Source organism: Lepidochelys olivacea (genome assembly GCF_965140295.1).
Source record: "Lepidochelys olivacea isolate rLepOli2 genome assembly, chromosome: 20".
In the NCBI taxonomy this organism is placed as follows: domain Eukaryota; kingdom Metazoa; phylum Chordata; order Testudines; family Cheloniidae; genus Lepidochelys; species Lepidochelys olivacea.
Genome location: NC_140430.1, coordinates 737,381 through 751,847, shown reverse-complemented (window position 1 = coordinate 751,847; position 14,467 = coordinate 737,381). Strand labels below are relative to the sequence as shown.

General features: G+C 44.5%; 2 protein-coding genes across 2 annotated transcripts; both read left to right on the top strand.

Moving 5' to 3' along the window:
• Positions 1–309: 309 nt before the first annotated feature.
• LOC311510561 (thiol S-methyltransferase TMT1A-like) lies at positions 310–5,338 on the top strand. The gene is made up of 2 exons (XM_084610309.1): positions 310–912; positions 4,347–5,338. Exons 1-2 carry the CDS (start codon positions 418–420, stop codon positions 4,581–4,583), a joined length of 732 nt encoding a protein of 243 aa, XP_084466435.1. The 5' UTR covers positions 310–417; the 3' UTR covers positions 4,584–5,338.
• A 6,751-nt stretch (positions 5,339–12,089) lies between these two features.
• Positions 12,090–14,378, top strand: LOC311510560 (thiol S-methyltransferase TMT1A-like). Its single transcript, XM_084610308.1, has 2 exons — positions 12,090–12,834; positions 14,121–14,378. The coding sequence occupies exons 1-2, from the start codon at positions 12,331–12,333 to the stop codon at positions 14,355–14,357; spliced, it is 741 nt and encodes a 246-aa protein (XP_084466434.1). The 5' UTR covers positions 12,090–12,330; the 3' UTR covers positions 14,358–14,378.
• The last annotated feature ends 89 nt before the right edge of the window (positions 14,379–14,467 follow it).

Genomic DNA, 14,467 nt, shown 5'->3' with positions numbered 1-14,467 from the left:
AAAGCACTTAAACCCGTGCTTAGCTTTCAACTCGTGAGTAGTAGCATTAGCTTCAGTAGAACGACTCCTATGTTTAAAGTTAAGCATATACTTAAGTGCTTTGCTCCACCAGGCCACAGCACCCAGGACCTTGAAGGATTGAGTCCAACATTATGTAAGCAAATAAATCAATTTCTATCCTCACTGCATCCCGCTTCAGTTGTGCTTGTAGGAAGAATTATGACTAAACAATGCTCTGTCTCTTTAAGATAGAATTAGGAGGACAGCCAGCTGGAGAAACCAGATATAACCAGTTCAGCATGAGTCAGCTGGCCAGGAGAGCGAGAAGGAAATGCTCAGTAAAGTTGGAACACAGCAGTGGCTTTGGTGGTGTTTACAGCCAGGATTGAGGATTCTTGCATTCTCCTCTTTGCACTGATGGTGCTGATCCCTCTCCTCCAGCGATGCATCCAGCTCCTCACCCTGCCTGTCTACCTGCTCTCTTATCTGGGCTTATGGGACCCCCTCTGTAAGAAGATCTTCCCATATCTCATGGCCAAGTGCTCCACTATCTACAACCGCAAACTCTTCCAACAGAAACAGGACCTGTTCAGCAACCTGGGGGAGTTTGCAGGCCCTTCGAGGGAGCTCAGGCTGCTGGAAATAGGCACAGGCACAGGCGCCAACTTCCAGTTCTACCCACCCGGATGCCGGGTGACATGCACTGATCCCAACCCCAACTTTGAGGGGTTCCTCCTCAAGAGCATTTCTGACAGCCCACACCTCCGGTTTCAACGGTTCATGGTGGCCTCCGGTGAGGACCTGCTCCCAGTGGCTGACGACTCCATGGATGTGGTGGTTTGCACCTTGGTGCTGTGCTCGGTGCGCAGCATCGAGCAGGTCCTGAGAGAAGTCTTGCGAGTGCTCAGGCTGGTGAGTATGAGTACCATTGGGGGGGGTGCTATTTTGTTTATGGGCCAAGCTGTGCCATGCAAAGAAATGCCTAGTGGGAGTGTGTGGGGAGCCACCTACCCAGAGACGCATCCCTCCCCCGAGTGGCCTAGTGTGCAGGGGTAAAGCCATGACCCACATTCTCCCCTCCCCCTTTGGAGATATATCCTGCAGGGATAGAGAGAGGGAGAAGTCCCTGTGCTCCCCTACGAGCAGAGACTCCAAATGCCCACTGGATGGGCTAGCCACAATCCAAACCTTCATCACCTACAGCATTTATTTGTATGTGTTTGCCTGGAAGCCAGCAGTTTTCTGAACAGAAAGGAGTAAAAGGAAAACAGACAGAACCAAGCCACGCACCTTCATTTCCTTTGCTGTGTCACTTAACACCATTTCAGTGTTTATCACACACACTTATAAGATGGCTATCGTTGGGCTGCCTTGACTTACTTTATGTGGCTAACATCGAAATAAAAGCCAATACAACATTCTCTCCCTTGTTCCTGTAAGGAGACAGACCTGACCAGCTAGTGAGTTGCTTAGGCTTAGCTATGACTGAATCAACTTTAAAAAAATCACAATGATGCTGATAATGAAAACAGGCTCATCTGTTCCACTCCTGTTAACAGGCAGTTCAAATTTTGGTTCACATGCACTATCACAATGCTGCAATGATTGGAGTGCAAACCCTATATAGCAGGGGGATAGTTACATTCAAACAGCTGTTTGCTTAAAATTCTTTTAAGCCACAAAAGCACTAGATGGTTTAGCTTAATTAAAACATGCAAGCATGCTACAAATTATTCATAAAGCATCTTATCTGAAGCCCAAACTATCCAACTATATCCCTTAATGGACTTGGTGTCAAATATTCAGAAGCACCTAAGTGACTTCAGGACCTATGTTCCTCTTTTAAAAATGAGACTTAGACACCTAACTTATTTCAGTGCTTCTGAAAATGTTACCCTTTATTTCCCACCCCCCTTTAAGCTTAAGAATCAAGCACAAATGTGCCATCTTTCTAGTCCATGGATCTCATAACACAAAGCTAAGAAGTGGGCTCATACAATTGCCATTGTCTGAATGTGGAAGTGAAACTGCAAGTAACTTTCTCATTAAGATGAAAGTTATCCCACTCTTACCTGGCAGGCTGAGCAGCAACCGAGGCTGGAATTCTACCTGGCTGAACCTTTGCTATTTTTCCTAATTAAGGTGAGAGGGAATTAAAAATAAGCCCTTGCCTTTGTAGTTCTGGCAACTGAATTCTGTCACCATGCAGAGCAGGAGCGGCAGAACTATAGTACAACCTGACGGCTAGAACAGCTGGCAGCCTTGTTGCACGAAATCCACTTGTTAGAGGGAAACTGGATGGCTGTTCTGGTGCCCTACCCGCAAGTGTTCTTACTGCAATGCTCACTGTTCATCCAATAGCCCAGAATTTCCAGTACTCCTGTTCTCTGAACCTTTGTTCAGCAAAAGGTGGGAACTCAGGAGGAATTCTGAAGGAACACCCTCACTTCAAACAGAGCTCATGAGTGTGTGATTTCAGGAACTCTCAAGCAGGCGGTAGGGACTTCATGATAACATAGGACACATCTGTCCAGAGTAGAACAATGAATGGAGGGGTGGGTGGCTGTGCATTTTGAGGGGGTGGAATCCCAGGCTGAGCAGGAAGTTTAGTTTAAATTACCCAGCACTCCTCCTCTTTCACTGCCAGCTTTTCTTCTCCCCAAACTCACTCTCTCTCTTTACTAACAATATTGCCTGTCAGCACATGCCTGCCAGATGCTCTGGACCCTGCAGCATTACTAACGTATTTGTAGATATCCCTTGGACTGCACTATCCTGTGTCCTGTAATATCTATGTCAAACTAAGTTAATGCTGTATATTCACCGATAACCTCATTGCTTATTGCTTTTAGTATCTCACCCTTGGACCTCATCTACATGGGCAACTTTGTTCATTATAACTTAAGATGTAAATTTAAATAGATATAATTATACCAGTATGACACTCTTATTCTGGTGTAACAATGCCTTTTTTGGCTTAACTCAGTGGTTTTCTACCTGTATTCCACAGACCCCTGGGGTCTACAGACTAGGTCTAAAATTTCCAAAGGGTTAGGGTTAGGGTTCAAAACGTGTTAGGGATCCACAAATTAAAAAAGGTTGAAAACGACTGGTTTGGCTTATATCACTTGGGAACAGGCAGTGATGAGCTGCCAAAATCTTAACAACTGGTTCCCTCCTCACCCCACGAGGGGGTCGTTTCCCCCCCTGTCCCCCAGGACTCCTGCCCCATCCAACCCCCTGCGTTCCTTGACACCCCCCCCCCCGAACTGGGCAGGAGGGTCTCGTGGGCCACTGTAGTGGGTGCCCACCCCACCCCTAAGAGCCAGAGGAACCTGCCAGGGGGCGAGGTGGGGAGTCCCAGTGATGCTTACCTGGAGCAGCTCCCAGGAAGCATCCAGCAGGTCCCTCTGGCTCCAAGGGGCGGAGTAGCGTAGCTGGGGAGGAGCAGGGGGAGCGGCTGCTCCCTCCACTGATCACATTAAAAGTGGAGCCTTAGGCGCTGACTCCGTGCGTGCTCCAGGACTGGAGCACCCATGGGGAAAATTTGGTGGGTGCAGAGCACCCACCGGCAGCTCCCGGTCCTGCGCCTGGCCCCAGTTCACCTCACCCACCCACCCACCCACCCCCGGCTTCCCGTGAACCAGCTGTTCGGCGGAAAGCCAAGGAGGGCTGAGAAGCAGGCGGTGGCTTCACACTCAAGCTGAGGGTGGCGGAGGTGAGCTGGGGCGAGGAGCAGTTCCCTTGCATGCCCCGCCCCCCCCGGGTTATCTGCTGCGGCACAGACGGCCCTCCTTGCGCCCCCTCCGCCCCCCCCCCCCCCGTCCCAGCTCACTTCCGCCTCCCTGGGCCTGAGTGCAAAGCCGCCGCCTGCTTCTCAGCCCTCCCAGGCTTCCCGCGCGAACAGCTGATTCGTGGGAAGCCGTGGGGGGGCAGAGAAGCAGAGCGGGGCGGCGTGTTCAGGGAAGGAGGCGGAGCGGAGGTGAGCTGCAGCCGGGGGTGGGGCGGGGAGCTGCTGTTGGATGCTCTGCACCCACCAAATTTTCCCCTTGGGTGCTCCAGCCCTGGAGCACCCATGGAGTCGGTGCCTAAGGCACCACTTTTGGCCGGTTAAATTTAGAAGCCCTTTTAGAACATGGTGGAATGCTGACTGGCCTCCATGCATAATTGATAATGGGTAGCAGTTTCTGAAAACATAATAGTTAGAAGTGAGCCTGAACCAAACATGGCCAGAATGTGGGGAGTTTGATCCAAGAGTTGTGTCTCCAAAGTGGAAGGGAGATGTTGTTGGTGATTTTAAGAGCCTTTGTTTGTTCCTGAAGCATTTTGATTGCTTTGTTTCCCAGGGTGGTGCTTTGTATTTCTTGGAGCATGTGGCTGCAGATCATTCCAGCTGGGGCTACTTTTGGCAACAGATCTACAACCCAACCTGGAGATATTTGGGAGACGGGTGCTGCCTGACCAGAGAGACCTGGAAGGACCTGGAGAAGGCAGGGTTCTCGGAACTGAAGTTGCGGCACATAGACGCCCCCATGTCCTGGAACCCTACTCGTCCCCATATAATTGGATATGCTGTGAAATAACTAACTCCATGCACTGAGAAACAAGGTCACTTCAGCACTGTGGTTCCTTCCAATTCCTAAGGGTATTTACCCCTGAATAGCGGCCTTATAATGTCAGAGCAATACTTATTTAGCAATTAGCTGCCCAGCCAAATTGCCTTGGGTTTATGAGAATAACAGGGAAAATTTACTGAGCATCCATAGCTTATCCTAACTATGGTGTCAGGTTTGTCCATGTGCCAGTCAGGCTCCTCCCAGGTTTTAGACAAAGCTCTGATCACAGTGGTCAGCATTTTTCACTGACTGTCCTGCCAGTTTTTGTGGATCACATTCTAAAGCACTGATCATTCCCTGTTCATCATATACAGAGCCTCGGTGCCTAAGTCAAGCTTTGTGGATCTCAGTGTTGTTCCTGTGACTTTCTGGGCACCATGTTGCTTGGGCTTGCAATGCCTATGTTCCTTTGGGAATCCGGGCTCATCAGTCTAAATCAGATTTGAAACAGCAATCTGCACAACGAAATGCTCCTATTATAGCAGAGTAATTAACACTAGTTAAGGCCAACAGAGTAGCTTGGGGCCTCCAAGTGGCAGGGAGCTCATATCCTACTGAAAGAGAATAGAAGGAAAAACCTAAGCACCAGACATATCCACTCAGGCTGCACTGGAAGTACTTTTGATACAATTCCTTTTGTTTTGTTTGTCTTTTGTAATTGCTACAGAACCACGGTGTTGCTTCAGAGACATAGGCTTCTCAATAAAGTTGAAAATACTGTACTTTGATTATATCCTCTGCTCTGTTACCAATAGGGGGAGCAGGTAACTAATTTTTGTAAACACTAGCCCCTGTAGAGTGTTTTTTCCCAGATTAGTATAAGGCGAAATTCAGAATTTGGCCCACTAAGTCTAACCCAGGAGATCAATACTGGAATAAATGGATTTCACTCAGTAATTGATAGAAAGAAAGGCAACTACAGGAACAAGACCATACGCTCAAACTTGAATAAATTTTCTGAAATTAAACAAATTTGCATCAAAGTTTCAGGTGGGACAGACTATCAATATACTATGCACTTTTATAATACTATGCACCTTGCAACCAAGGATCTCAAAGCATTTTACAAATATTGATCCCACAGACTTCCTAGTACTTCTCATTAAGGAGTTAGCAAGATTAATATTATCCATAGTTTAGAGATGAGAAGTTGAGGCACAGATGAAGTGACTCAGCCAAGGTCACACAGGAGGACAGTGGCAGGAGTGGAATAGTACCCCATGAGTCTTGTCTTTCAGTCCCATGATCTAATCTCTAGACCTCTTCTACCAGATCAGAAGTCAGGGCAGACTTCCCTTTAGACATGCACTCTAATGAAACAGGCTATGATCTGCACTCTGGACAGTGCAGCTTTTGAAGGCAAGTTCTCATTCCAATACTTATTCATCATCTACTTAATCACATACAGGGTTCACCGAAAACAGCAATCACATGGGCCTAGCCGCAAGGAAGAGATAAAAAATCCATACCTAAACATCTTCCTTTGCTGCAGATCACACCTTCCTTGGCTGCAGTTACATAATTCAGCAAGTATCACATGTAAAACTGACAAATACACAAAGCCGAACACAACCTGTTTCAGGAATGGTTTACATGCATCACCTGTATGTACAGAGATGAGAGGCCTCTCAGGTGTCCATCTTGCACTTGGGTCTCACCCTCCACCACACATAGTTGCAAACTGCTAACACCAACATGACTTACTTTGGTGAAGGAGTCCTGGGCTAATTCTTGGTTACACTTGGCTCCACAGCAAGAACACTGTCCATGCTTCCCTAGTCTCTGTTGGGGAACCTAGTACCTGACAAAGAACATCAAGCATATTAACCTGCAGCTTCCATTCCACCTCCCAAGCTCTTTCAAACATTCATTGCCATACAATTGCTCTAGCAACACCTCCTTCTTCAAGTAACCATAAGACTAGACGGGGCTAGTTGATAAGTTTAATTAGCCATAAAGTAACCCATCAGTTCAGCCCTAAATAATATGGGCCAGATTTCTAAGACCTTTCAGGATGCTGAGCCCTTTTGAAAACTGGACATAAGTGTCACAATGGGAATTGCTGGTGCTGAGATATTATATTGGGGGGGTGTGTGCAAAAATCTGGCCTCAAACATCGACTCGAGCATTTGAAAATCTAATCCTGATCCATTTTGAAAAATCTGGCCCATTAGCAGGTGGTTTTAACTAGTTTAAGGCTTCTGTTTCAAGTGCTATCACGCTGATAACCAAGTGCAGGACACAGAGTAGAATAATGTGCACTTTACTGTGTATAAACAAACAGAAAAAGGTACTTTCTTAGGGTATGTCTACACTTGTAGAGTTTTTGTGCTGTAAGTTGAACCGGTGACAGGGAACTGGTGAAAGTAAAGCGCTGGTTTGTGTCCTCACTCAATTCCTCAGGCGTCAGAGCGTTTACACTAGCAGCACCTCCACCGCTGATGAGAGCAGCGCTGTCGGGCAGCTCTCCCACCATGCAGCTCTCTCGATAGGTCTTGTGGGAAGGGGGTGGGTGAGCAGAAGGCATTCTGGGTCCCTGCTCAGTGCCTGTTGCTGCCCTGCTTCATGTCCCAGCAGCCCTATTACTTCCTCGAGAAGTGAATTCAAGTCTGTACGTATATTGATCTTTTAACCAACTCTCTCTCTTTCTTTTTTAATAAATTTTAGTTTAGTTAATAAGAATTGGCTATAGGTGTGTATTTTGGGTAGGATCTAAGTTATAGTTGGACCTGGGTGTGTGGCTGATCCTCTGGGATTGGAAGAACCTTTTTCTTTTATATAATGAGATAAGATTTTCAGTAATCATCATATCTGACAGGTGTGTCTGGATGGAGGCCTGAGGCTGGGCACTTTAAGGGAACTGCATTATTTAGACTTCTGATCAACCAATGAGGTAATATAGAAGTTGTTTTGTGCTGCCTTGGTAAATCTAAGTATTGTAATATCCACCAGCTTTGGGGATTTGTCTGCCCCATTCTGTTTGCAGTTCACCCTAATTGAGTGACCTCAGCTGGCTCCCATGGGCAGCATCATCAGGCAGCCACACTTCTTGAGGTTCAGATACATAGCAGAGATGAGCTTGTAGTTGCCAAAAGTCCTTTTAGAAACAGTATACAGGTTATAGTCCAATGTCCATATTCAGGGTGACTCCAGTCAGTGACTGGGGATCTCAATCCTTATGGCTTAAGGTTTCCCACTCTTGAAACCCAAAGCAGATCTGAGATGAAGATGGATCGTGTCCCAAGGTTTTTACAAATTTCCAGCAGCCTTTTGGCCTGAGAAAACAATAAGCTTAACTTTCCTCCTCCCATACATCATGGCAATTAGCATAGGGTAATTTATTCATTAAACAATTCAGATACACGTTACCACAACCTTCAAAAAGACATATAGACAATAATACTTTTCCACCCAAGTGTCTTCCTAAATATTAATACTCCTTTTTTGATCTTTGAATCAAAGCCATAGCAATAGACAAGACTTGTTTGCTTACATCACAAGACCTGAGCAAACATCTATCCTTCTATCTCTAACAATGCAGGCTTGCATTTCAAAGCTCTATTCATTTACATATCTTCCTAACCAGCCTCTAAAGTTGGGCCATCAGTCAGGTCAGTCTGTGAGTTAATTAACTCTTTCTGGCCCTGTGTCACCTTTCAATGAGATATTATATTACACTCATAACGTCACAGCATGATTGTAAAACACCAGGTTACAGAGATGTAACTGAAGGCCTTGTGTGACAGGCCCGCCTTTATTAGTAGCAATGAGGCACCAAGTGCCATTTTGTATTGATTTATCTTTTAGAGCAGACAAACAGTTAAAGGAAAACAAAGCTCAAACTTAAAAGTCTATATGAAAGCATGGTGTATATGTCAGGTTTCAGAGTAACAGCCGTGTTTAGTCTGTATTCGCAAAAAGAAAAGGAGTACTTGTGGCACCTTAGAGACTAACCAATTTATTTGAGCATAAGCTTTCGTGAGCTACAGCTCACTTCATCAGATGCATACTGTGGAAAGTGTAGAAGATCTTTTATACACACAAAGCATGAAAAAATACCTCCTCCCACCCCACTCTCCTGTTGGTAATAGCTTATCTAAAGTGATCACTCTCCTTACAATGTGTATGATAATCAAGTTGGGCCATTTCCAGCACAAATCCAGGATTTCTGATTTTCTGGAGAAAACCTGGATTTGTGCTGGGAATGTCCCAACTTGATTATCATACACATTGTAAGGAGAGTGATCACTTTAGATAAGCTATTGCCAGCAGGAGAGTGGGGTGGGGAGAGGTATTTTTTCATGCTTTGTGTGTATAAAAGATCTTCTACACTTTCCACAGTATGCATCCGATGAAGTGAGCTGTAGCTCAAGAAAGCTAATCCTCAAATAAATTGGTTAGTCTCTAAGGTGCCACAAGTACTCCTTTTCTTTTTGGTGTATATGTGTTACTTGCTCTGTAAAAGCCATCCTGAATTGACACACAGCCCTTCCTCCCAGGAGAGAAGCTGCTTACATGTAAAGAGAAGGGCACTGAAAATGGAATCACAAAATCTAGCTCACAGCTATATTGCTACATACACCACAAAAACAAAATCTTCCCCCTTTTCCTCTTGTTCCCACTTGCTGGTTACACCAGTCCCCTTCATAGAGGTGAGCATGATGGAACTGACTTGATGCAAAATCAGGCAGCTACATATACAATTTACTGAAAATATATATATTTTTTTGGCAAATGATTTCTCCCAGGAGACCTAGTCAGATTTAATTGGCCATGCAGGATGCTGTGATATCACTGCTAGAGGGAAAGCCCTGCCACTGCTTCCCCACCCTCTGGACAGGCAGAAACATCCCCACTTACAGCATGGCCTCCCTGCATCTAAGAGACTTGACAACTAAAGTGTTGTGAAATCAGGGCAATGTTCTGATTTTCTACCTGCCAGGAACCAAAAGTTGGCTTCTTGCAGCCTGTACGTTAATAATTTGATGTTGTCATGGAAGTGAAGAGACTTTGCTTATGTAGCAAGTCTTCATATTGAAGGATTCTGTAAAACCCATATTAACAAAATCCATAGCATCTTAAAACAGTCTAAAGTGCCTCCTGGATCATATGATTAAACCATCTACAAAAAACAAAAAACAAACAACCCTCTGTGTATGGGAATGTAAGTTATCCTGAATTCTCATTTATTTGTCTGTGCAGCTCCAGGCTGTATCTTGTTTCACTGTAGTCTAAAGTCAAGGAAGAGTAAGAAGAAAAGGAGTACTTGTGGCACCTTAGAGACTAACCAATTTATTTGAGCATAAGCTTTTGTGAGCTACAGCTCACTTCATCGGATGCATACTGTGGAAAATACAGAAGATGCTTTTATACACACAGACCATGAAAAAATGGGTGTTTATCACTACAAAAGGTTTTCTCTCCCCCCACCCCACTCTCCTGCTGGTAATAGCTTATGTAAAGTGATCATTCTCCTTACAATGTGTATGATAATCAAGGTGGGCCATTTCCAGCACAAATCCAGGTTTTCTCCCCCCCTCCCCCACACACAAACCCACTCTCCTGTTGGTAATAGCTTATCCAAAGTGATCACTCTCCTTACAATGTGTATGATAATCAAGGCGGGCCATTTCCAGCACAAATCCAGGGTTTAACAAGAATGTCTGGGGGGCGGGAATTGAAAAAAATGCAACCTACTAAAAATAACACCTGTTTCCATGCAGGGAAAGGTTATGCTTGATGTTGGGGGCAGCAGCAATATCTTCTATAGTTTAAGGGGTTGGGATAGCACCTCCTGCAGAATAAAAATGGAGCCAAGAAATTTCTGTTAGGGCATTATCACAATAGCTGCCTCAAGCTGGATTCCTTTGATGTGTGGCAAGTACATTTTGGTACAGCTCCATGACTACAGCTTGTAAGAAATGCAAAAGAGCAACAGAATTCCCCCAACATCTGACATGACTATTTCTTCCACACCACTGTTAGCTTGGTCAGGTCCAAACTCTCCTCTCTGCTGACAGCAATGCTGCTAATTATGCTCCTACAGCAGTTCCTTGCCCTGCTTGTATATCTGCTTTTGTTCCTGAGACTGAGACACCTCATCTGCAGCAAGAAGATATTTTTCCCACCTGTCATGGAAAGATTCACCATCATTTACAACAGAAAGACCTCTGACCAGAAACAGGAGCTCTTGAGCAGCTCGCAGGAGTTTACAAACACCACAGAGGAGCTGGTGCTGCTGGGTATCAGTTGTGGCATTGCAGCCAGCTTCCAGTTCTATCTGTTGGGATGCCGAGTGATATGCACAGACCCCGACTTTGAGAAGTTTCTTTTCAGGAAAATCGCTGAGAATCAGTACCTCCAAATTGAGATTTTGTGGTAGTCCAAGTTCTCTGCTGAATCCTGGTGCAGTGCTTGATGCAGAGTATAGAGAAGGGGTAGACTCCACAAAGGAACGTAGGTGCACCTAAGTTCCAGTTTTGGCTCCACTGTGATCCACAAAACTCTTGCCAAACCCTGTGAAAGCCTAGCTTAACACTAGTAATTAAAGATGGGGGAAGCCTCATTTCTTGGAAGACAGGATAAAGAAGGTAACTAGATCAGCAGGCTGAAAACAGAAAGTTTGTACTAAGATAAGTAAACAGGTCACTAAGCTGAAAGACAGAATGTCTGAGCTAGCTAAAATAAGAGGGAAAATACACAGAGAATCATTTACTGAAAACAAGCTAACAATGGATAAGAGAAGACTGGAACACAAGATGAAGTGAAGAGCAAGTTGGGCATGGACAGAACATGCTGTAGAAGAGGGACTGGTTCCTACAAAATGACCAAGCCAACCCCAAAAATGTGATGCACTGTATTGTGTAATGTATATAAAGGAAGAGGCTTGCTGTGTAACTTTGAATGTGTTGTACGCCCTATACCCACCTCCTACATTTGAGCCTGATCAACTCCACATAGAGGCTGTATGCCAAATAAAAGCACCTGAGTGTTGAGACTGGAGTCAAACAGAGTTCTCTGGGAACCAAGTGGAAATAAGTCTCGGGAGAACCCTAACACGCTGTAGGTACTTAAGCTCACTCAGCACCTAAGCTTTCAGAGTACAAGTTCCCAAGCCACCTAAGTTTCTGCTTCACTCTAAGCACTAGGACATCTCTTTCCCGCCTAACCCCCAGAGTGATTCACAGACTAGGGAAAAACAGGAATTCCTGTTGAAGCTGTTCCCCTGTGGCTAAATAATGAAAGAGAAGTTGGAGCATGGGTCTGGACCCAGGGTCTCTCACCTTCTGGATAAACCCTTAGCCACAACATTGAAAATGAGACAGGGCTGCTTTAAGAGAGAGGCCGGAAATTGTTATCTGAAACTTGCTAACCGTTAAGCTTCTGGGATTTGCAGCATGTTGCATCAATCAAGTTCCACAATGCAGGAGCCAGCCTGTATCAGTTCATCATATAACCAACCAGCTTCCAGACTGCGTCAGTTGTTCCTAACAGAGCAGCTGGTCTTTTTTGCTCAAGTTTCAGCCAGGACCTTTACACTGGATTTTGAAATTGGCTGTAGAAGCCGCCTAGCAGATGAGTACAAAGAGCAGAAAATAATCCCAAGAGTGAACAGAGCTGCTTGATACTCACTCTGCATTCTGCCTAAACTTCAAGGGATCTTATTTTTAAACAAGCAGGCTCTTTTCAGGGCAGGTCCTACTGAGAAGCGGGAATGGAAAAGGCAGTGGTCCTGTTTCTCCGTGTTAGCATTCAGCTGCTTGCCCTGCCCATATACCTGCTATCATTCCTGGGCATGTGGGACCCATTCTGTAAGAAGATATTCTTTCCTTTCTTATTAGAGAAGTTAACTGCAAGTTACAACCGGAGGGCATCAGGGCACAAACAAGAGCTGTTCGGCAACCTGCAGGAGTTTGCAGGCCCCGCGGGGGAACTGACTTTGCTGGAGATTGGGACCGGCACTGGCGCCAACTTCCAATTCTACCCACCTGGCTGCAAAATTACCTGCACTGACACAAACCTCAACTTCCAGCGCAGTCTCTCCAAGAGCATGGCACAGAACCAGCACCTGCAGTTTCAGCGCTTCCTGGTGGCCCCAGGGGAGGACTTGAACCAAGTGGCTGACAGCTCTATGGATGCAGTGGTTTGCACCTTGGTCCTGTGCTCAGTGCAAAGCATAGAGGGTGTCTTGAAAGAAGTTTTGAGAGTACTCAGGCCTGTGAGTATTTAAAAAAAGATATTTCCTATATTATTATTACCTATTCTACAGCCACTGGACCAGATTCACCAGTGACCTTCAGCTTTTTGCCACTCTGGAGATGCAAAGCTGCCACAAATCTCGTTTATCTGGCCAATTAAACTGGACTTGTATCTACTTTGCATATCAAAGAGATGCAAAGCAGTAGGAGCATACTGGTCACTTTGCCCCATTAGTCTTAAGCCAACTGTGTTTTGTGCATTCAACTCCCACTAACTTCAATGGCAATTGGGACACATGCAATTTAAGGCAGAATTTTAATTTTTTTCCCTACAAGGGATTTTTCTGTTAGAAAAAAGCAAATTTTCCATCTAGCATGGTGAAACATCTTGTGTCAGTTAACACAGCCCCCTACCCAAAAAAAGTATTTAAATTTTACATGGGAGATATCAAGATTGGTCATTTTCATCTACACCAGATATGGATAAAATATTAAGTCAGTGAAGTTTAAAGTTTTAGGATGTTATAGGTGAAATATTAGAGCTTTCCTAGACAGCATGGTCCAATGGACAGGAGATCTCAGTTCTGCTAGTCAGGAGATCTAGGTTCTACTCCTGCTCTGCTACAGACTCGCTATGTTATTTTGGACAAATCACTTAACATCTAAAAATAAGGGCTGATCTAAACCGTAAGGTTGAAATAACCATTCCTTTAATTCCATTCCCTTTCTTTATTTGCTCATAACTTTCTATAAAGCATTCCATCTAGGTTAAAACTCCCTGGTCCTGATTCTCAACTGCTCCATTCCTCTACAGAAATTTCAACCTTAATGGTGGGATTTTTAAAAGGGACCTAAGTATTCCCAATTCATTTTAATGGGATTTAAGCATATCTCTCTCTCTCAGGCTCCTTTGAAAACCACATCCTAGTAGTTTTACTCTGAATAAAAACACAAAGTACTGATTACTGTGAAAGATAAATAGAGTTAAAGAAACCAGGTCCTAAGCAAGCACATTTTTTGTCTTTTTTAGAACTTATTGATATGGATTTTAAACACCTCTGCAAAAATATGTAATTTTCTGTTTATTTTAAAATGTACAGGATTAAAAGAACAACTTGGGAGGGGAGGGAGTATTTTGATACTTATTGAAATGTATGCAAAGAAAGCCTCAATTCCAAGTGTATAAATTACTGAGGGAGAAAAGGCAGAACAGAAACTGAGTTTTAAGAACACAAAGAAAAGTTATGCAAACTGCATATCAGTTCCTTCATTTCTAAAATATTTCTAAATTGTTTTTTCCCCCCAGGGTGGGGCATTTTATTTCTTAGAACATGTGGCTGCAGATCCTTCAAGCTGGACCTATTTCTGGCAGCAAGTCTTTTATCCAACTTGGAAACTTGTGTTTGATGGATGCTGCCTGACAAAGGAGCCCTGGAAAAACCTTGAACAGGCCAAGTTTTCAGAAATAAAGTTACGGCACATACAAGTCCCATTATACTGGGCTCCAGTTCAGTCTCATATCGTCGGATATGCAATAAAATAATTCTCACTGTGCTGTAACGTATGCACTTTGTAATGTTTGCTTCTGTACAAATCATTTACAAAAAGAATGAGGAGTACTTGTGGCACCTTAGAGACTAACAAATTTATTTG